Here is a 24,487-nt window from a genome sequence, read left to right as displayed (position 1 = left end):
CTGTGTAGAGTAGTCTTGGCTGTAGGTTCCTGTTTTTCATCACTTTGAATAATTCATTTCAAATCCCTTCTGGCATACACTGTTTCTGTTGAGTACTCATGCTTATGGGAATATAGCCTTGTAAGTAACTAGCTGCCTTTCTCTTGCTGCTTTTAAGATTCTCTCTGTCTTTAACCATTAGCATTTTAATTATGTGCCTTGCTATGAGCCTCTTTGGGTTCATCTTGTTTGGGACTCTTTCTGCTTCCTTGACTTGTATGTCTATTTCCTTCACTAGGTTAGGGATGTTTTCCGTCATTATTTCATCAAATAATTTCTCAATATTGCTCTCTCTCTTCTCCTTCTGGCACCCCAATGATGCAGATGTTGGTACATTTGATGTCGTCCCAGAGATCTCTTAAACTTTCCTCATCTTTTTTGCTTCCTTTTTCTTTTTCAGACTGAGTGTTTTCTGCTTTGTTTTCCAACTCACTGATTTGATCTTCTGCTTTATCTAATCTACTGTTCATTCCTTCTAGTGTATTCTTCATTTCAGTTATTATATTCTTTATTTCTGACTGGTTCTTTTATATGGTTTCTATGTCCTTTCTTATGCTTACTATCTCACTGTTCAAGTCTTCGCCAAGATCATCTATTCTCCCCCTGCACTAATCGAGCACCCTTATAACAAGTGTCTCTCTTTGGTAGGTTGCTTGCCTCCTTTTCATTTAGTTTTTTTTTTCTGTTGTTTTCTACTATTGTTTAATTTGCAGCATGTTTCTTTGTTTTCTCATTTTAGTTCTCTCTCTGTGTTTGCATATATGTATTAGGAAGATTTGTTATGTCTTCCAGCCTTGGCCAGGTGACTTTATGTAATAGGTGTCCTGTGTGTCCCAGTGGTCAATCTCCCTGATCACCTGTACCAGGGGCTCTGGGTGTGTTCCTTGTGTTGGTTGTGTGCGTTCTCCTGTTGTAGCTAAGTATTGATTGTTGTTAGTACATCAGTGAATAGGATTGACTCTTGGACTGACTGGCTGCAGTGATTGGCCATGCCCACAGGGTATGAGCTACTGTGTTGGAGATGACCCCATGGAGTATGATTCAACCCAGAAGGCTTGTATACTTTTTGATACCACACCTTGGGTGTCCCACTTATGGGGCTAGTCAAGCGGTGCTCTGTTGTGGTCTGATTCCAGCCTCTGAGTGTGTTGGTTCTGGGGCCCCTTGGGAGGGGTTCCTGTGCAAGCCAAGTTCAGCCACTGCCTTTGATTGTTCAGGGCTACCTGGTAGGAGCTACAAAGTGATCCATGAATAGTTGCTTCATATGCTGGATCTAGAGGCAAGTGGGAGAGACCATGCTATAAGCCAGTGTTGGTTACCCCTAAAACCAGGCCTATGGCAGCTCAGCCAAAGGACCAGTGCACCTCAAAGCCTGAGACTGTATGCCAGTTGCCCATAAGACTACAGCTGAAAGAGGCTTTGGTTGGTATGGGAGTTGGGTGGTGCAGGGGCCCAGGGAGTCATCAGGGTAAGCATGCAGATTTAACCCAACCAATGCAGAATCGGGCTTTGTTCCAGTGCTGAGTCTGTGGCTTCCTATAAAGGTCTCAGCAGCAGGCCAGCTGCTACCCTCCTCAGGTCCACAGACAACCGAAATCTATTCATGAAATACCGTAGCTAGGAGCATAACTTGTGGTCTGCCACTGAAAGTCTCTCTCAGGATTCATGGGTAATGCACAGGTTGCGCAAGCTGAGGACTGTTGTTTGCTGTCAAAGTCAATGCCCAAGGAAAGCACGGGGTGGGACTGGCTGTCCAGTAATGGGTCCACCATGGGCAATTTGTGGGTTGGGTGGTGCAGATCTCAGGGAGACACAGGAAAGAGTGAGCCAATTCCATCAGGCTAATGCAGATGGCTGCCAGTATTGAGCCTGTGGACTTCTGCAAAAGTCATGAGTCACAGTGAGGCCAGCCACTGTCTGACTCAGGCCTGCACACTTCAGTGATATGCCCAAGAGATGCTGCAGTTTGGGCTGGCACCAGTGGTCCACCACCAAAAGTCACCCCTATAATGCGTGGGCCATTGTGGGCCACGTGAGCTGAGGACCGCTGCCTGCCCACTAATGTGCAGCCCAGGGAAGGTGCAATGTGGGGCTGGTTGCCTGGCAACAGGCCCACCAAGAAAAATTTGTGGGTTGGGTGGGGTGCAGTCAAGGGAGACATGGGGTTGAGGGGTGGGGGGAATGGAGCAGGACAATCTCACTGGGCCAATGCAGCTTCGGAATTGGCCATGAGCGGGGAGGTTTCAACACAGGCAAGGTGGTGCCTATCTGCAGACTGCCCTGGAAGGGGCCAACAAAGGAACAATGGCGGCTGTCCCTCCCGCTCTCGCTCCAGTGCCACACAATTTAGTCTTTCCTCATATGTCCCTTGTGTCTCCTGAGCTGCTGACTCTCTGCCGGGGCCTAGGTTGAGTGTCTATGAGTGAGTCTGTGCGTTGGCCCTTTAAAGGTGACATCTGGGTTTTCAGGTTCCTTCCATCTCACCTAGATAGAGAGAATCCCCACTGATTTTTACAGTTAGATTTAGGAGAACTTCTTTTTCTGAGACTGGAACCCTGGGCTGGGGAGCCCCTGTGTGGGGCTAGGGCCCCTCATTCCTTCAGGGGACCTTCTGCAGCCTCGCTCTCCTTCCTGGCACTCAACCGCCACATGCAGGTGCAAGACCAGCCCACTTCACATCTCCACCCCTGCCACTGTTCACGATGTGTTTTTTTCTTTTTATCCTCGGATGTATGTTTTATAATCAGCTAGACTTCAGTTGGTTCTCCAAGTAGTTTGTTTTATAATTTGGTTGTAGTGTAAATGCAGTCATGGGAGGAGACTAATGCTGCTTTTACCTAGTTTATCATCTTGACTGAACTCCGAGAGAATTTTATCTATTATGGTTATGCTGATTAAAGTTAAATTGTTATTAAGCTTAATATCAGTATTGGGCTTATGTAAAGCTGAAACTTAATGTTATTTCTATTAAAAGAACAAAACTTTCCTATACTATTCATATGTTTGCTTTTAATAAGAGATATTCAGAGAAAGCAAAGATTTTGTTTTATTTAAACTTTTTATTATCAGTATTGTTTAAGTAAACTATTACAAAAAAACTAAATTTTACCTACAACAATTTAACTTTTTGTTTTTGCTTATGAAGTCTTTAATCATCACCATGATTAAATGAATAACAAGTATTATTTCATTAAATATTGTTACACAATGACTCAAGAATCTACTTGACCAAATGTTTCAAAACTTTTATGTGTTCGACAAACTTCTTAAAATTAAATAGTCTTTTTCTTGACCTTTAAGATTTTTGAGAACTTGAAAATTTTCAGAAGGATCCCTGAAACACTTTGAAGAAAATTTCTCACACATTTAAAAGAGAAATATTAACATAATTAGGCTTATTTGAATGTTAAATTACGTGAAAAGCACTATCAAAGGAATAATGCTCAACTTTTTATTATGTTTATATAGATGTGTTATTAAATATTCTAAAAACTATATAAAATTTCTAAAATCTAGTATTCCAGGTAGAATGCTGAAACACTTATATTCTTCCTCTGTCTCTTAAAGTTATTTTTGCTCTGTTATAAGTCCTATCATGTCTTTGAAATGTAAATACCAGGAGCTAAGCAAAGATAGAATGAAAGAAAAAAAAGTCTTTTTAAAATGCAGACTGTTGTATTTGCCAAAAGTGATTTATAAAGCAACTAAGGTTTTTGACAAAACTACTAAAAAATAACTAGGGTAAAATGAAATGATGATATATGGAAAATAGGATGTATGCTTTCAATAGAAGATTTAAAAGATGGGATAAGCTTGTTGAGAGGAAGAAAAAGAGAATGTGCTTTCTGGATAGAGAAAGATATAAAGGGCATGTGTCATTTTGTTTTCTTTTGGGGAAGGGGAGAAAACGTTTTTGTCTTAAAATGATTGTTTCGAAATAAGAATGAAAAAATAGGATAAAACTGAAAGGTATATGAAAGTTGCAGAAGGTTTGTGGATGTTGCAGCAGATTTATGGTAATAAGATCTTAAATTAATGATTTTATTTATGGTCAAACTAATAATATTGGAACAGATAACTATATCTGTGTGTGTATGTTTGTATGTGTGAATCTCACCAGATCTTTACAGACAACTATTGTAATACTCAAATGCTATCGCAAAAAATAAATTTCCTACAAATATCTTTCACCTTCTAAGAGATTAAAAACAAAACAAAACAAAAACCCAGATAAGTACTCTAAAATGCAGATTTCTAATAACTTTAAAAACATAAACATTTAACTGGGTAGAGGTTTACAGAACTCTAAGGAAGACTGGATTCATAAAACTGTTAACAAAAAGAGCAAGATCAACCAGAATTCATAACTAGAGATTAAATGAACTGATGAAGATGACAATTTTTATGACATTTTATATGAAATCTTACTGGTTTGTTAAATTTATTAGGATGACATTGGTTTATAAAATTATATATGCTTCAAAGTGTACAGTTCTATAATATATCATCTGTATATTGCATTGTGGGCATACCAACCAAAGTCAAGTATGTAACAACAGCTTGGTAGTTACAAAACAGTCACAGAGATGTATAGCACAGCATAAAAAATACAGTCGATAACATTCTAATAACTTTGTATGTTGTTAGATGTGTACTACATCTATTGGGGTGATCACTTCGTAAGTTATATAAATGTCTAATCACTATGTTGTTATAATCTTGTATATCAACTGTAATTTAAAAATAAAAGTTATTTACAAAATAAAGAGCTTCAAGGCAATAAACAAAAACTAGGCAAAATATTTGTGCTGGGCCTGAATCAACATTGCATCCTAAAGAACTGTTATAAAGATAACAAGAAAGCAGATTTTATGACTACCAGACTTGTTGCTGCTCACTTTTGCCTTTTATTTTAGGTTAACTGTTTGTTATATTTTTTAAAAAGCAGAGTACTACAGGTGAATTTATCTTGACCACTGTTCAAATTTCACCTGATCCAACAGGGTAATCCTGCTAGCCACCCTTACAGATCTTTTAATATTCCTATATACATTTCTAGGTATCTTGTTATTTTATTTTAGTGATTACATGGGTACATTGTTACAATACAAATGTAAATCTGAAATATTTTATTATTTGTATTGGTACTTTTTAAGACATCAATACTGAGTCAGATTTAGTCATGTTTCTAGATATAGATATTGCTTAAAAATAAAGATATTATTTCAACATTTCATGTTAACTCTGCTTTTGGGGAAAAATAAACAGAAATGACACTTTTCATCTTTTATGAGCATTTAAAGTTATAATCATATATATTTTTTTGTTTTTTCATTTCCTTAAAACTTACTTTTGTGGGGCCTTTTACTATTTTAAAAACAGTTTTTTTTTCTATGGCCTATTTGTTGAGGATAAGTATATAACCTGCTATCTCTATATTCCATTAGCCCCTCTTCTGGTCTAAAAACCTAATTGTGATCCACAAGGTTCAAAATTGTGTTATATTGTTAGAAGTCTTCTAATGGTGAAATGATCCCTGTTTCCAGAAGGTGACATGCATAGAGGCGAGTAAGACAACATTATCTTAAAGAACAGTTCTTAACCTATGTGGAAGTAGCTTCCTGAATAAGTTGTTAATAACTAGTTTATTCGCTGAGCCATTTTGAGGAATTAATGACATTTTACACAGAACTTGCAAACTATACCTTAACCACTATTATTATTTTGGTATAAATGTTTTTAGACTCATTGTACTCATAAAATATGGATGGATTTTAAAACAAAAAAAAAAGGTATTGTACTCTAATTTTCACTTTTTACTAATATAGCATTATAATATTTACATTTGACTATTTTGTCAAGAATATTGTACTATAATTTTACCCTTCATACTTATCAGTATTATTATTGTAACTCTTAAGAAATTAACAAGGCGATGATTGGTTTGAGAGAGCAAAAAATAAAATCAATAGTAGAATCTAAAACTTAGATCAAAAATGGATAAAAATACAAAAATAAAATGCAAACTAGATAGTACATTTTGAAGTTTGAAAAATTATCCTTTTACATAACAGTGGTAAACAAAAGAGGACTGGCTGGATATCCTGGGTGTTGCAATTCCAAGTTATAAATTGCTTCTAAGAGGAATTAGATGAATTCGCAAATAACTTACAGATAAATACTGGGTTGTAAAAGAGGTTTAAGGGATGGTCCCAACAGAATATAAACCGAGCAGACCGTAAGTCGACGCTGGCAGTACCTCCACTATTTATAAAACCCCTTTATAGTTAAGCACAACCATTTTTCTTCCTTGCACCAATCCCTGAGCCACACTCAAGTTATAGTTGTTAAAAAAGCATAGTGCTGGCAATAACTTATCACAGCAATGGGTATTTCGGGTAGAATTTTGTCCAATTCCAATTTTACACAAGTTCAACATAGCTCTGAAGAAAATCTAAAATGGTTACAGGTGACACCAGTAAGTTTTTTGACAACAATTTTGTACAGTGTGTAGCTAAGGGCTTAGCAACATATGTCAAGATGCTAACTTCAAATAATTCAGAATTTAGTTATGAAAATAAATGAGAAGAATTAGCAATGTGAGAACCAGTTTCCAAAGATGTTTCCTCCCACAATGAGCCATCTTCCCAGTAATCACACCCTTGTGTGGTCCCTTCCCACAATGAATCTGGACTATCACTGAGGAGCCAATAGAACACTGCAGAGGTGACACTGCTTGACTTCTGAAGGCCACGTCATAAAGGGCCTTGCCACTTTTACTATGGACTATTAGAAGGTGTGCATTGAGGGAAGCCAGCACTGGTGCAAGAAATCTAACTGCCATGCTATAGGGAAGGCCAACCTAGCCATGTGGTAAGGCTAGGTGTCCAGCCCTAGCTGCCTCAGATATCCCAGCAGGGGCACTATGAATGTAAGTGAAGACGCCATCTTGAACATTCAAGCCCCAGCAGATGCTACATGAAGAACAAGAATCTAGTTGTAATCCAGAAACAAGGCTGCAGGCTTATGGCCCCATTTTAGCCACCTCCAGTCCTCTGAACCATCCCAGCTAAGTCCCCAGTTATGTTAGAGGAGAAACAAACCATCCCCATGCTGCCCACCATAATTCCTAACTCACACAAATGTGAGCATAATAAAATGGTTGTTAAGTCCGTAGGTTTTGGGGTCGTGCGCAATGCGGCAATTAATAATAACAGTGAAAGACAGCAAAGAGTGTACAAATTAAGTCTGAGAGATTCAAAGATGGATAAATACTTAGGTGTTTTAACCATTAGAAAAATCTCATTTCTGATAAGAAAGTCTGGGGCCTGACCAAAGGCTCCCAGAAAAAAAGTGTATATAAACAAGTGGAATCAGGTCATCTTACCTGATGCGAAGGACACAAGAACCGAAGCAACAAGGAGTAGGATTAGAAAGGAGTTTAGGGCCAATGGCGAGGGTGATGAATATCGAGGAAAATAATTCTATAGCTGAACAGAACTATGAAACCCTCTAGTACAATCTACTTTCTTTTTTTTTACAAATAAGGAAACAATCCTAGAGATATGTACATGGAGATGGTGAAAAGCCAGTTTTCAGCCCTGGTCTTTGACTCATCCCCTTTTTCCTTCACCCCTGGCACATTCATAGACACCCCTTCCCACATATCCAAGCTTCATCCATCCCCCTGCAAAGAGTTGGCCCCTTGGCCACCCTCAGCACTAAGGGTATGTATACCAGAGGCATTTGCCTTTAAGAGGACTATCTGGGAAAGAGGTCTGCACTAACCTTGATGGGACTCTATTGCTCAACTTAGTCCCTTTCTCTTGGCCATGCTATGACCCACTCAGGGGCGGAGGAAGTCTACCTCTCTTTATAAGAATGTGATTACATTTAGGTTCCACTCAGGATAATCTCACCATCTCAAAATCCTAAACTTAATCGCATTTGCAAGTCCCTCTTACTATATAAGGTAACAGTTACAGGTTCCAAGGATTAGAGCTTGGATACTCTTGAGGGCCATTATTCAGCCTCTAGCACCCAAAGATTCACAGCCATCTCATAAGCAAAATATATTTACTTCATCCCAACATCTCAAAAATTCTCAAACCATTATAACATCAACTCAAATCCAAAATCTCATCTAAATATCATCAGCTCAAGAGTCCCAAATTATATAATCTAAGTAAGATATGGATGAGACTCTGGGTATAATCTATCCTGGGGTAAATTTTCTCTAGATCTATAAATGTATAAAAATTAGAATACAAGTTATCTGTTCCTGAAATACAGTACTGGGACAAACATAGGATAATAATTATAGACATCTATATTCCAAAAGGGATAAAACAGAAAAAAAAAAAACATCACTCATTCAAAGCAATTTTGAAATCCAACTGGGCAAACTCCATTAGTTACAATGCCTGAGAATAACCTTTATGGTTCTCATATCTGCCCTCTGGGTCCGTAATTTTGCACTCTGATTACCGTTACTGTTTTCTTAAATGAGAGCACATGTTTGAAGCTGAGTCAACCTGTTTACTGCCTGTAGAATTTTGGGGATCCAATAGCCTTCTTTCATTTAGTGCTCTCCCTATCCCTTTTTGCCCAAGCTGGTAGTGTTTCTGCTGATATAACTTTCTCAAAAACAATGTGGGTCTTTCATGTCTGTCATGGGGATTAACTCCATTAAATAAAAGGTTCTCCTGGAGGTCTTTATTGGAAAACGTCATCTCTATTCCTGGTTTTAGCTGAGATGACTGAAGAGATTGATGAGTCATATGCCTAACCTCTTCAAAGATGTGCATGAGACTCTGGGTTTGAGAAGAATAAGTATTAATTTTTCTTTGAATGTTTAGTAAAATTCACCTGTGAAGCCACCTGGTTGTTTTGTTTGTTGGGAGTTTTTGAAAACTAATTAGATTTTGATAGCAATTATCCATCCACTTCTTCCTCATGTACCATTGGAAAATTGTATGTTTCTAGGAATTTATCCTCTTCCAAATTGTCCAATTTGTTGGCATGCAATTGTTCATAATATTTCCTTATAATCCTTTGTATTTCTATGGTGTCTGTTGTCACTACTAAAATTCATTTCTCATTTTATTCATTTAGGCCCCTCTCTTTTTTTCTTGATGAGTCTGGATAAAGGTTTTCCAATTTCGTTTATCTTTTCAAAGAACCAGCTCTTGATTTCATTAATCTTTTCTATTGTTTTTTAGGCATTATTTTGTTTATTTCTGCTCTAATCTTTATTATTTGTTTCCTTCTACTCACTTTGGGGTTTCTTTGTTTTTTTTTTATCTACTTCCTTTAAGTGTAAGTTTAGATTGTTTAAATGAGATTTTTGTTTCTTGAAATAAGCCTGTGTTGCTATGAATTTCTCTCTTAGAACTGCTTTGGCATTGTCCCATAAATTTTAGGTTGCTGTCATTTCATTTTCGTTTGTCTCAGGGTACCTTTTGATTTCTCCCTTAAGCTAGTTGTTTACCTCTTCATTGTTTAGTAGCATATTGTTTAGCCTCCACGTGTTTGTGTGTTTTTCAGTTTTTGTCTGGTAATTAATTTCTATCTTCACACCATTGTGATTGGAAATGATGCTTGATATGATTTTAGTCTTTTTACATTTATTGAGATTTGTTTTGTGGCCTAACTTGTGGTCTGTCTTGGAAAATGTTTCCTGTGAGCTCAACAAAACTGTACATTATGTAGTTTTTGGCTGAAATGCTCTAAAAATGTCTATTATATCCACATAGTCTAATGTGTGAAGGCTGCTGTTTCTTTGTTGATTTTCTTGTCTGGATGATCTATCCATTGATGTCAACATTATGTTGAACTCTCCTACTATGATTGTATTAGTATTGATCTCTTCCTTTATGTCCATCAATATGTGTTTTATATATTTACGTGCTCCTATATTGGGTGCCTAAATGTTCACAAGGGTTATATGTTCTTGTTGAATTGATTCCTTCATCATTATAAAATCTTCTTTGTCTCCTATTATAGCCTTTGTTTTAAAGACTATTTTGACTGATATAGGTATTACTATCCCAGTTTTAAAAATTTCCATTTGCATGAAATATTGTTCCATTCCTGTAGTCTGTGTGTCTTTTAAGCTGAAGTGCATCTCTTGTAGACAGCTTCTGTTCAGCCACCCTAGGTCTTTTGATTGAAGCATTTAGTCCCTTTATATTTTGAGTAGTTGTTGATAGGCACGTAGTTATTTCCATTTCATTATTCATATTTTTGATTTTTTTTTCCTTCTTCTTAAAGAAGCCCCTTTAACATTTCTTTTAATACTAGTTTGGTGGTAATAAACTCCTTTAGTTTTTATTGTCTTGGAAGCTCTTTACCTATCCTTCTATTCTAAATGATAGCTTTGCTGGGTGGTTTTTGTTGTAGGTATTTGCTTTTCATCATTTCTGGCCTGCCAAGTTTCTGTTGAGAAATCAGCTGACAGTCTTATGGGAGAATCTTGTCAACTTTTAAGATTCTCTGTGTCTTTAATTTTGGCATTTTAAGTGTGGTGTGTCTTGGTGTGGGCCTCTTTGAGTTCATTGTGTTTGGGACTCTCTGCACTTCTTGGGCTTGTATGTCTATTTCCTTTACTAGGTTAGGAAAGTTTTCTGTCATTATTTTTCTAAATAGATCTTCAAAATGTTATTCTCTCTCTTCTCCTCATACTGAATGACCCAAATATTTTTATGCTTGATGTTGTCCCAGAGGTCCCTTAAACTATATTCATTTAAATTTTTTTTTTCTTTTTGCTGCTCTGATTGGGTGTTTTCTGCTACCTTGTCTTCAAAATCGCTGATTTGATTCTCTGCTTAATCTAATCTGCTCTTGATTCCTTCTAGTGTATTTTTCATTTTAGTTATTGTATTCTTCATTTTGACTGGTTCCTTTTTATAGTTTCTATGTCCCTTTTTATACTTACTATCTCAGGTGCTCCAGGAATTTCCCTTGCATGCACAGTGTGCACCCTGCTGTGGTACTTGAGCGTTGATCACTGATGGCATGTCAGTGGGTGGAATTGACCCTCATGCTCACTGGCTGTGAGGATTGGCTGTGACCACAGCATACAAGGTGCTGTGCAGGGCCTGACTTCAGGGAGGAGGATTTGACCCAGTGGGCGCTAGTATCTGCTAGGACCATTCTTTGCTTGTGTCACTTGTGGGATCATTGTGTGGTATGCGGTTGTGTTCTTAAGATAGCCACTGGGTGTGTTGGTTCTGGGACCTTTGGGGAGGGGCTCTGGTGTATTCCAAGTTCAGCTGCTGCCTGTGACCAGCTCAGGCTGCCTGGTAGTAGCTACAGAATGATCTGCAGTAGGTAGCTGATTGTGTTGGACCTGGAGATATGTGATAGAGGACATAGCTTTCCAGGTTCTTATTCACTGTGGCTTTGGCCCTGCTGTTTCCATGTCTCCACCCCTCTTGCTAGTCTTGTCATGGCTTCTTTACATCCCTATTATAGGAATTCTATTCAGTTAGTCTTCAGGTGGTTTTCAATGATGGTTGTTCTGTAATGTAGTTTTCATTTTGAGGTGGTAATGACATGAGGTAAGCACAGTGTTTACCTACTTTTCTTGACAAGAAAATCTCAATATTTTTTCTTTATCTTTGATTTTCTTCAGTTTGATAAGATATGTTTAGGCATCAATTTTTTGACATTTATCCTGCTTGGTGTTCTCTGACCTATAGCTATGGTTTTGTTTCTGACATTAATTTGAAAAATTCGCAGTCATTATTGCTTCAAATATTTTTTCTGTTTTTTTTTCTCTCTCTTTTTATTCCTTTTGCCATTCCCAGTGCATGAGAGTTACACCTTTTGTATATGTCCCATGTTTCTTGGACATTCTGCTTTTTTTCCCCCCCATTTTATAAGTTTCTATTGATATATTCTCAAGCTCAGAGATTCTTTTTTCAGCTATGTCCAGTCTACTAATGGGCCAATCGACATCATTTTTCACTTTTGTTATAGATGGTTAGTTGATTTATGATAAGGCACCACTAATTTACTATTGGAAAGATGAGTCAATTAGATGAGTCAGTTAGTTTTCAAGTGTAGATCTAAAACCCATCGTGGATCGTTTTTTTATATAAAGTAAAAAACAATAAAGTGTGCTATGTTATACAGCGGCCACTAGCCCCCCTGTGGCTATTTAAATTAAATAACATCAAATATTCATTTCCTCAGTCATACTAGACACATTTCAAATACTCAATAGGCACATTAGCTTAGTGACTACTATGTTGATGGTACAGATATAAGACTTTTCCATCATCACAGAAAGTTCTATCATATAGCTATATTCTAGAAGAAAATAAAACAATTTCTTTGTGACAAAGACAGAGGTAGGCAAAGGTTTCTTAAATAAAACATCAAATATACTAACCATGAAAGAAAAGATTGATAAGTTGGACTTCATTGAATTAAGAACTTCTGTTCATCAAAAGATATCATTAAAGGAATGAAAAGATAAGCCACAGATTGAGAGAAGTCATTTATGAAACATATATCTGATAAAAGGTGCATATCCATAATACATAAACAATTCCCACAAATCAATAAGAAAAACACATCCTACTCCCAAAATAGGCAAAAGACCTGAAGAGGAACTTCATATAAGAAAATATCTAGATGGTCAATAAATAAATAAAAGACACTCAAGGGAAATGGGAATTAAAACCATAACAAGACACCCACCCACTAGATATGGCTAAAATTAAATTCAAACACAAGATCAAGTATTAGTAAGGATGTGGACAAAACTGGAGTGCTTAAACACTGCTAATGGAAGAGTGCAAATTGGTACCACCATTTTCAAAAACTGTTTGGCAGCACCTTAAACTAAACATATGCTCACCATGTGACCCAGAAATTCCTTTTGGACATATACTCAAAAGAGATCTGTGCTATGTCCAGCAAAAGATTTGTAAAATAAAGTTCATAGCAGTGTATTCATAAATAGCTGAAAATGATCTAATTATCCTCAACAATGAAAAATGGATAAATAATAAGTTATGGTATGGTTAAATAATGGAATACTACTTAGTTTATCTATTTATCTATGTATCTATCTAGGTATCTATACATACATACATACAAACAAGCCTACTGATACATGGAAAAAACATAAATTACCCTCACAGACAAAATGCTGAATAGGAATTCATGCTGTATGGTTCTATTTATATAGTTTCAAAAAGAAGGCAAAATTAATCTATGATTATAGAAATTAGTTATTACCCTTGAATATATTCACTGAGAGGAGGCACAGGGAGTCTTCTGACAAGCAGAACATGATAAAGTGATGGGCTGTCACTTTGGAAAATAGGTTATAAAAGACTGTTACTTCTCATCTTGCTGGCATTCTCTCCCTAGCTCTTCTTGTATGCTTACCCTGATAGAAAGGGCCACCTGGGAAGGAACTGATCAACAACCAGTAGAGAATAGAGAGAGACCCTCAGTCCAATGACCTGAAAGAAACTGGATCCTTCCAACAACCATGTGAGTAAGCTTAGAAGCAGTTCCTTCCCCAATTCAGCCTTCTATGGGTCAACAGTTAGGTTGCAACCTTGAGAGAACCTGTGAAGCAGAGAACCCAGTGAAGCTGTGTTGTATTCTTGGTCCACAGAAATGATATGATTGTATGTGCATTAGTTATCTTAAGTCACCAAATTTTGGGGTAGTTTGTTAGGCGACAATAGAGGAGGTGAGGGAAACAGAAAAACCAAGGATGGTTTCTACCTATTTCTGGCTTAAGCAACTTATTTATTATCTAGACATGTCAAAACTCCAGAGGGAAAAATAGATTACTTGGGTGGTGCGGGGTGGGGTGGGGAGTGCAAATAAACAAGCATTTGATGTATTAGACATCCAAGTGAGAAATTGGGTGAGCCATAGATGTAGTCTCTGGAACATTTTCCCCATGATATTAGAGGTTGTACTTTTTTTATTTTTATTTTTTATTTATTATTATTTATGCCTACAGCACCTGGTCCTCCTAGTTGGTCTCTCATCCAAGTATTTACTAGGCCCAACCCTGCTTAGCTTCCAAGATTAGACATCCGGCTTGTTGACCGTGGCATAGCCATAGATCATGGACCATGGCTCGACCGGAGCATGAACCCAGGACCTTCTGTGCGTAAAGCGGACATGCTAACCGCTACACTATGGAACCACGTCCAGAGGTTGTACTTTTCTGTAAGCAAAGCAGTAAAATTCAAAACTTGAGTTTGGACTCAGGAGAAGGAGCTAAATTAGGCCTTTCTTTTTGCTTCAACAGGGTTTAAGAAAACAGAGTCTTCTGTTTGGTCAAGACTAGCTATTCCAAGTTCTACTTTTGTGTTTGGGACCTAGACCCTAGCTACTAATCAAGTACTAATTTGCCTTATTTTATCTTTGTTGCATATGTCTCCTTGAGGAAGAAGGGAGGCGGTAAGTCAGAGCCTGGGAATTATTACTTCACTAGGCCACCTACCAACATAATAGTGGCCATTTCTAAACCCGAAAGGCCTAAACATCCTGCCTTAGCCCGGCCCAGTATTTCTCAACAGAGCCTCCATTGGCCCAAGACAATTTTTTGTCATGCTAGAGTGTACTGAGCATTGTAGAAGGTTAAGCATATGCCAGTACAACCCACCAATCATTGTGACAACCCAAAACATCCTTTCCACAGTACCAGATGTTTCTTAGCGGGAAAGTACTTCACCTTCCTTGAGAATCAATGGATTGTTTGTGCTTACATACCAGCAATATCTGCCACCCAAACTTTGAGTTTATACCCTACCATTTTCTAGGTGCCTGATGGGCAAGAGTTTCCAGGTGTTTATATAGTCTCATTCCTAAAACTTTAAATACGATGAGTTTTAAAGAATTAAAATATAATCCTAATATGAGATTTGTTCATAATATAATTGAATATAAATGATTTATAAGGCAATCTTGTAGAAACTCTGAGACATTGTTATAACTGATATTGTTTGTTTTGTTGCCATGCAAAAAAGAGTAAGTAGAATATTGGCTGTCAATTAATGGTGAATAATAGGAAAATGTGTCCTAATGCTTCAGATTTGTGACTGGAGATGCCCTAAAATATTAGTTGTGGAATTCTGGAAACTCCATCTGATGATTGTGGCTGTTAAAGTCTCTGACGAGTCCATTCCTACACTTGATTGTAAAGTTATTATTCTATCTCAAATCTCTGTCAGAAATAACCTTGCATATATGCATGTATGGGAAGCTACATTTTATTGTGTTAGTTATCACAGAGCCTTTCTTGGGCAACTTTTTCGAGCCAGACACCGTGTTAATTTCTTTGAAAGCGTTACTTAATTTAACGCTCACAAAATGCCTCTGTCCACAGAGGCATTCCCATTTTGCATGTAAGAAAATTAAGTCTCAGGAAAGTAGTGCGCCGTGGTCAGCATCACCAAGCCAGTAAACGGCTGAGTCAGACTTCAAAACCAGACTTTGAAATTCATTCTATAAATTCTTTAGATTACTTGGATCTGGATTGATTTTATCCAACATATATCTATCAAGTGCTGCACCTTGCACTGGGCAGACAGGAGAGAGATGTCCCTTGCCCGACCGGATGCATAGATAGGTTAATGAGTGCTTGGACAGACGGATAGAATTAAATAACGGGGACAATCCATGAATGAGGGAATCAGATGGATGAGTGGATGGAAATGGGAGGGTAAGTGAATGAGAGAGTAAATGAGGAAGTAAAAGAGGGAATGGAATGGAATGGTATGAGAGGGAGAGGGGGAGGGAGAGAGTGAGTGAGGAAGTGAGAGAACACTGGGGCTGCGCTACCTGAAACTCAAGTGCCGCAAGGCTGGCGGGTGGGCTGACGAGCGGCTACTCCACACAGTACGGTAGGCGCAGGCCGCTCCTCCTCCAGCTCCGCTCGGGCCTCCTCCTCTCCCACCTCCTCCTCCTCCGCCGTCGCCGGCCCGCTCGCCGCCCAGTCCCCAGTCTCGTGCGGGCGGGCGGGCGGGCGAAGGAGACTACAATCCCGCACTGTAGCACTTGCCCCCACGCCGCCGCCGCCGCCGCCGCCGCCGCCGCCACTGCCCCGTGCGCCGCAATGAGTAGAGGGGCCACGCTGCCCCGGGGCTGCTGCCGCCACTACTGCGCCGCACCATGAAGCTCCGCAGTAAGGCGGCTGCGCTGCTCCTGCTCGCGCTGGTCACGCTGCTGCTGGCGCTGCTGACCCTGCGCACCGGCCGCGCCGAGCCCCCAGCCCTGCTGGCGCGTCCCGCGTCCGCTCCGCAGCGCCATCCGGCGCCTGCCCCTGCGCGCCTCCCCGGCCAGGGTGCTCAGAGGCGCCGGCCACCGCGTCCGCGCCCGCGCGCCGGCCGCCGGGGCGCAGCGAGCCTGGAAAAGTTGGCGAGGTGAGTCGTGGCAGCCCCAGAGTCCCATCTGGGGACTCGTGTCTCACTCCCTCCACCCGCACCAAGTCCAGGGGAGGCTTTGGGCTGGAAGGACAGAATCCAAATTCACCCACGAGCAGCCCACTTCTACTTCTTACCCCGCTAGAGCTGAAGAACCACTTTCGTTGAGTCCTCCTGATGGCACAGTACTGATAATCACGTACCTTTTTAAAAGAGAAGTGTCAGGGAAAGTAGTTTGTATATTACATTTTTTTTTTAACTGTTAAGGCGAGACTTATGTTTGCATTCTTGCAAACATGCGCCCTTTGTTTAATTTTTCAAGAGCCATCACGATGCAAGAATGCTTTATCTAATTCTCATGTTTCACTGGAGAATTTTTACCAAAAACATAGATCTAATTTAGTTGGAAAAGTTAGATATTTACCAAAGACTGGCTGCCTGTCTTTGAACCTCGAATCGTCCTGTGCTTAGAACAGAAGAGGCACTCAACCTAAGTTTATTAAAAAGTTTTCTCCTTGAAAGGAGTGATGTGTGGTACGGAAAAGACACACTGAGGGGTTCGCTGTGCTTCTTTCTGGTTATGACTCAAGCACGGTCAAAGAGTCCTACAGAGAAAACATCTTAACCTTCGACATTATGTTTGGTATTCTCTTTCTCTGCACAAAGCTTAACACGCCACAGCTTTTCGTCAGAGCGTTTTATCTTTGTCCTTAGGGTCGCTGGAACGCCTGCAAGTTAGGGATTTGCTGTTCATTTCCTTTGTTGTGGAGAGCTTTTTAACAATCCTTGTCTTGTAGCCATTGTGTTTCCTCTGCCCTTTAGAAGCTGTAGATGTTTCTAACTGCCAGTTGCAAGGTCCGCATTTGCTGAATTTCTTAATTACTTAAAATGAGTTGGAGAATTCTTTTTGACCATAATAACTACATGTGTTTTGGTGCTTTTACTGTAACTAAGAGAAAAGAAACCTCAAGAAGTAGCTGTGTCAGCCTTTATTTCTTTTCTGCCTCATAATAAATGTACACATGGATACTGACAAATTTTAGGAGGGAAAAACCCCAATGAAATATAGAGTCACTTTTTAGTATTTAGATCCACTTACAACCCCTTATAAATGAATATGCTCTTTAAAATAAGGTTATTTCTGTTACTTAATAGGATTTTCCTTACTATATACTGAGGTTTCTTATAATGGATTATATTACAGTTCAACTACAGGTTTACTATGATTTGTAAATTGACAGGACAACTTGTAAGATAATAATAACTAACACCAGTTGACATAGCTAACCAGGCACAGTGCTAACAGTAGTACATAAAAATAGTCATTGTTATCACTTTTTGTATATTACCTATGTTATTCGCACTGCAACCCTATGATAGTGGTTCTCAAAGTGTGGCCTTTAACCAGCAGCACCAATGTCACTGGGGGTCGTGTTAGAAATGCAGATTCTCAGGCAGCACCCCAGACCTACTAAATCAAAAACCGTGGGAGTGAGGTCAGTAATCTATGTTTTAACAAGTCCTCCCCTTGTTTCTAATGCACACCAAAGTTTGAGAGCCTATTCTGTGAAGTAAGCACTAACATATCACCATTTTACAGATGAGGAAAGTAATATATAAGGTTTAGAAATTTGTCCAAGGTTTGTAGATAACATGTGGTAGGTATGGATAAAGACTCAGCAGCTTGGGCCCAGGTTGAGCTCTTACCTGCTATACTGGTTTCATACACTAATCTTGCCTACATTTCATAATATTTCTTAGATTCTTCTAAATAAACATAGATTTTTTCAACTGTCTCATTCTTCAAGGTGTTGGGAACATTGGGGCAGCACCTTCTTGTCCCTATCTGAACAAATTGGCTGCGACTAGGAAGAGACCATGAACAGAATCCAAATGGATGTTTCAGGGAAAGACTGTTTCCATGAGCCACAGGACCATTTTTCTTTGGAACCTATCTTTTAGATTATCATGGTAATCATGGCTAACACCATAGGAATAAAGAACAAAATTTAAAAACTCAGGGAAGAGTGAAAAATAAGAGCCACAGGACATCTCAAGCTCACATGCATAAACATGAAAGTCTAGTGTCCTCTGGAGAAGCTGACATTTTTTGGGACTTATTAATGTTTCTTTTACTACCTAGACAGAAATGGGGACAGAAGATTCTGAAGCAGTAAGGGAGCAGGAGGAAAGATCTCTTCAGGAACTCTTTTATTGCTTTCCTAATCCTGTCTGGGTTAAATTTTTGTGGTTTAGGAGGAATTTGATTTTAGGGAGGGAAAAGAAAGCTTCATGTTTTTAGAAAATGGGTGTTTTAATCTCTTTACGTGGCTAGAATCCAGAAGAGAGGGAGGCTGCAGGATCTCATTTCTCAGGGTTGGGGAGTAGTCAGAAGAAATTTGGAGTTGAATATGACACAGTCTACCACCTGCTGACCATCCTTGGACCAGTCTGCGTTGCCTCCCCCAGGATACTGCTGTCAGTGAAGTTTGCCACGTCAGCACAGGAAACATAGCACTCTCCTTCCACATCTTGTTTTCATTTCAGAGAAGTTTCCAGGGACTTGCCTAGTTAGCAGGCAGACCCTACAATTTTATAACTAGTCATTTGTGTGCAATCTGTCCTGTGGTGGCCTCTCTTCTCTATAAATATAAAGCCAGAAGGTAAAATCTGACCTTTTAGGTTAAGGGCGGGATCTGAAAACTGATACCACACTATAAGTAGTAGTTCCAGTGCACAAGAGAAATGAAATCTTTCTAGTTTGGTTTATTAGTGATTTATACCTGGCTGACATCCAAAAAGAATTTGAGATGACTTACAGTAGAAAACACATGTACAATAAGGCCATTGAAATAGTTATAAAAAATGAAAAGACATAAAAAGAGGAGGGGGAAAACGAGTACTGTTTGTTAAAAACTGAGGCCACTATTATGAGGATTTAAGTGTTAAAGTTAGCTCTATGCTTCCTGGCAGCCATGTCAAAAAGGAAAGCAAGTATGGTGGGCTGCCTCATTTTCACTGAATGATAAGAATTTTGTTAGGAGAGATAATTTGTTTTTAATGGAACTGAATTCTAAAAGGAAAATTTAATTTGGAATACACTTTAGGCTTTAGAAGTCTATTTCTCCAGCTTGCTTCTGAAAACTCCTCTTCAAGCTTACGTATGGAAAAGGAAGTTTAATATAACTGCCAATCCACACCACGTAAAAAAAGAATTTGGCATCTGGAGTCCAGAGAATTGGTTTCTAGTCCCAAGACATTTCATCTTAATTTCCTCATCTGTAAAATGATGAATTGACCCAAAGTTTTCTAACATCTCTTCCAGCTCTGACATTTGCTGATTCTGTGATGAGATCATCAAGTTTAGCTACAGAATCCCAACAAAGACTATTGTTTAGCCCTTTGTGCTGTCTCTTGCAAAATCACTGTTTCTCATTTGGGCTCTAGCCTAGAACTCTTATTGATTACTCAAACTTAACCCTCTTTTGAACTTTATTTTTCTTCCGTGTTGGCCTGGATATTGCTATTTTCTCTTAAAATGAGGTTTCTAAGGGAAACTTAGGCTACCTCTATGCTCTGTGGTACTCCTGTGCCATTTTTTCCACAGTCACTCAGCAAATGTTTACTGTACATATATTCTGGGCCAGGCATTCATTCTACAGTGATGAATGGAGTTGCTGCCCACACCAAATTCAGAGAAGGGGGAAGGGAAGACAATACAGAAATACTATACTTGGCAGCCTCCCCATCTGCCCCAATGAGAGGAAGCGTGCATACTTTCTCAGCAAGACAGCATTTCCTGCAGTTCCCTTTGGTCTGTAAGATAAGTATTCTCAGAGAGTTCTAGCTTGAATAAAGGTCTCAATAAAGAGGGATGATGTTATATAGAAAAATGCCAAGTTTGTGGCCATCCTGTGATTAGCTGGTAAACCTAAACATTGAAGGTCTTTAGATCTTGGGTACCATCTATGATATTCTGTCCTATGAGTTTTGATTCTATTCACATTCATTTTTCTTGATTGGTCCACAAGTCCCCTTTTTCACCCTCTACACATAATCAATAAACCCTATTGGTTCTATCTCAAAATATATCCCCACTCCTACTTCCACTGTTACCACTGATCTAAACACCATCCTTTTGTACTTAGGTATCCGTCTGCAGTAACCTACAATCTGGTTTGTGTGTTTCCACTCTAGCACTCTCTACAGTCCATTTCCATGCAGCTGCTGGAGTAATCTTAAATATGTAGACTACATTGGGTCTCTTTGCTGGTTGAAAGCCCTACAGTAACAGACTTCCCATCACACTGAGAATAAAATTCAATTTCTCAGTGTGGCTTCCAAGTGCTCACCTGATCTTAACCCCATTTAGTTCTCTGACTTTGTCTCTTAACCACTCCCCACTTCACTCACTCCACTTAAGCCACACTGGCCTTCAAATAAACTGAGTTCACTCCTATCTCAATACTTTTTGTTTCCTGTGCTAGAATGATCTTTTCTCACATTCTTACATCACTAGAGACCTCATTTCTTTCAGGTCTCTGCTTTCAGACTTTTTTCCTCAGAAGGGTCTTCCCAATTGCCCTAGAAAAACGGAAACTTCCCCATCATCCTCTACCCGCTTACCCCATTTAGTGTATTTTGATAGCATTCATCATTATATGAACATTGTTATTTTATTTGCCTTCTCTAACCCCATGTACACTTTATGTACTGCTAGCACCTATAACAGATTATCTTATAATAGGTTCTCACTACATATTTGTCAAGTGAACTCTTAAACGAATGCAATATCCAGCTTGTGCCAGCACTGTGCTAAGACTTCACTTACATTATTAAATTACATTATTAATAATATTAAAAACAATCCCATATCCTTTAGGAGAATAGTGAAGATCTTGAATAGTAACATTCTTAAAGGGTTTTTTTTTCTTTTTAATAGATTGTAATTTTTAGAATAGTTTAAGATTTATGAGAAAGCAGTGCAGAGTGTCTCCCTATACCCTACACCCAGTTTCCTCTATTATTAAAATCTTATATTGGTTCAATATTTTTGTTACAATTAACGAACTAAAATTGTACATTATTACTAATGTTTAGTTTATTTAGATTTCCTTAGTTTTTACCTAATGTTCTTCTGTTCCAGAATCCCTACCAGGATACCACATTTACATTTACTTGTCTTGTTTCCTTAGGCTCCTCTTGGCTATGGCCATTTCTCAAAGTGACCTTCTTTTTGATGACCTTGAGAATTATGAAAAACACTGATCAGATATTTTGTAGGATACCCCACCGTTGGAACATGTCTGATGTTTTATTCATTGTAATACTGGGGTTTTAGATTATTGGGAGGAAAATCATATAGGTAAAGTGCTATTTTTATCACATTATATCAAGTGTGTACACTGTCAACATGATTTATGACTGCTAATATTGGCCTTAGTCACCTGGCTGAGGTAGTGTCAGTTTTCTCTACTGTAAACTTACTCTTTTCCTGCTCTCCATACTGTAAACTTTGGAAGGAAGTTACTGTGCACGGCCCACACATAAGGAATGAGGAGTTAATGCTCTCCATCATCCCTGAGGGTGGAGTATCTATATAAATTATTTGAAATTCTTCTACATGGGAGATTTGATTATTTTTCCCCATTATTTTTTTAATCATATCAGTATGAACCTATAGATATTTATTTTATACTTTGAGTTACAATCCAATATGATTTTATTTTGTTGCTGGAATTGTTTCAGTTTTGGCCATTAGGAGCTCTTTCAATTTGTATCTATGCTTCTTTGACATACCTCCATCAATGTGTGTGTGTGGTTTTTTTGTTTTGTTTTGTTTTTTAGTTTTTAGTTAGTTAGTTAGTTTGTTTGTTTGTTTTTGCTTTTTGAGCACTTCCTTACTCTCTGGCACTACAGGGTGCTCCAGGTTCCTCTTGTATATTTCTTGCCCCAGTCCTACAATAAGCCATTTCTTCAAGAAGCCCTGATTTCTCTTGTTGGAAAATGGTTTTAGAAACCAAGATTCAGGCACCCAGCAAGCTTATTAGTGTTGGGGTATCACTTTTTTTTTAGTTCCTCACAGCTTACAGAGAAAAGCATATTTGTGTTTATACTAATCTTTGTATGTACACATATCTATAAATATTTCCATATGTAACCATCTCTACCTATGTTAAACTAAACATGGGTTCATACTGATGTCTCCAACTCTAATCAATTACTATGTAGATCATCCTCGCTTCCTTTACTTGCTTATCTGGGAAAGGGAATGTTTTTATTTTCCAGAAGCCCTAGCAAAATTTTTCTCTCATCTCATTTGCTTTGATTGGTTTAAATGCCTGTAGCATGGAGGAGGGAAAGGAAAGGAATGGAGGAGTGAGATAGGACCAGCTAATTGACTTAAACCAAGCAAGGCCCACCTTTTGAGTTAGGGCTGAGGCCAAGGCCACCAAGATCAAAGACAGTATAAGGTCAAACTGTTTCTAGTGGCTGAGACTATCAGGTATGAAACTCAGGAATTAGCAGCCACTTTTCTGCCATGTGGAAAAAGCTGAACTCAAGGTGATGTGGAAAGATGAGAAGCAACGCAGAGTGACTGCGGTGGGGGCCAGTTCCTAATGTTGTTCCCAGGATCAGCTTCTGCTTTTCGCTGGCTGTACTGTTTCATCCCTTTCCTAGATTCCATAAATTGAGCTTTCACTCACCACCAGAGAGTCCTGATCAATTTGGATATGTAGCACCTGCTTTTAGCACCTTTACTAAATTCAGTAAATAATGGCCATATTGCAACTTATCCCCATACAAACTCACAGGTGAGAGTCTTTGCAAGATTTGAAAACAGATTTGTTTTCCTTGGAAATATTTCTCTTCATGTTATAGTTCACTGTAAGAAAATAAGAGCCAAAATTTTATGTTTTATGTGTGTGTGTGTGTGTGTGTGTGTGTGATCCCATTTAAAATATTTTTTAAAAAGAAAACAAGAGACTTTTGTTGAAGACAGTTCATTTTACATTCCTCTCCAAATCGTCCCCAGCACTTGATTTATTTCAGATTATGAAATTTTGAAAACTGCTCCTGGAAAGAAGAGCTTCTTGACTTGCTGACTTCATACAGACACCATTATTTTGTTCCAGCAAAGAGTGACTTTGGTACATTTGAAGGTGGTGTATTGATGCCCTTCTGTGGACCCTCCCCTTGACTTCTTTTAGCAACACAAAAGACTAATCCTCTAGTAGAAATTCATCACAGTACAACTTAGAACCCAAGTTCTACATAAGTAGGAGATAGGAGAGAACACATAATCCAAAACATGACTCTGTTTCATGGGGGAGGAAACTGAGGTCCAAAGAAGTAAAATAATGATAATGTACATAAAGCACTTAGTACAGGACTAGCTCATGGTGATCACTCAACAAATGATTCACAGTTCTGAGTACTGTTGTTCACTGTTGCTTTTGTTAGGAACTGAATTTGTAACTAGACGCAGCTGACTAGCTGTGTGGCTTTGATTTAGTTAGTCCTCCTCATCAAATCTTGGCTTACTTATAAGTTCAATGATGAAATGAAATAATGCAGGTAAACTGCTGGCTCAATGTGTCATACAGAACACTCACAGCAGTGTTTGCTAGGGCTAAGATGCAGATTCAGGCAGGTTCTGCTCAGGCTATGACTTGAAATCAAGACCCAACTTCCATACATAAATGGTACACCAACCCCAGTCTCCTGGTCCTCAATAAAAGCTGAAGGAGTAGATAAGGCAGGAGGACTGTTTTCGCTGCATTTTAAGGAGTTGAGCTATTGTTCTAGAGAGTTTCAAACTTGGAATTCTGGCTATCTGTAGCTTTGATCTCTGCTCAAGCATAGCAAGTTATTGTTTTTAGCTTAGAAAAGCAGAGGATGACTGAAGAGTCTGTGGGAATTAGGAGGTATTGTCAGGGAACCAAAATGCAGAATTTCTTTCATAGGCCCTGCATCTCTGGTTGGGTTTGAAAATGCTCTGCATTTTTCTCCTCCCAGTTTTGTGAGAATTATAAGGACCC

General features: G+C 38.7%; 1 protein-coding gene across 2 annotated transcripts in view; it reads left to right on the top strand.

The window, feature by feature from the left end:
* The first annotated feature begins 16,030 nt into the window (after positions 1 to 16,030).
* The window catches only part of GXYLT2 (glucoside xylosyltransferase 2), a 97,643-nt gene continuing 89,186 nt past the window's right edge, over positions 16,031 to 24,487 (top strand). For both annotated transcript variants that reach the window (XM_016148036.2, XM_036219357.1), the window contains exon 1: positions 16,031 to 16,445. In XM_016148036.2, the coding sequence (XP_016003522.2) occupies positions 16,195 to 16,445 (251 nt within the window). In that variant the 5' untranslated portion in view covers positions 16,031 to 16,194. The remainder of the gene's footprint in view (positions 16,446 to 24,487) is intronic.

The sequence above is a fragment of the Rousettus aegyptiacus genome, unplaced genomic scaffold (assembly GCF_014176215.1).
Source record: "Rousettus aegyptiacus isolate mRouAeg1 unplaced genomic scaffold, mRouAeg1.p scaffold_m13_p_4, whole genome shotgun sequence".
In the NCBI taxonomy this organism is placed as follows: domain Eukaryota; kingdom Metazoa; phylum Chordata; class Mammalia; order Chiroptera; family Pteropodidae; genus Rousettus; species Rousettus aegyptiacus.
Note: the sequence above shows the minus strand (reverse complement) of the source record. Positions and strands in the feature narration are given on the sequence as shown.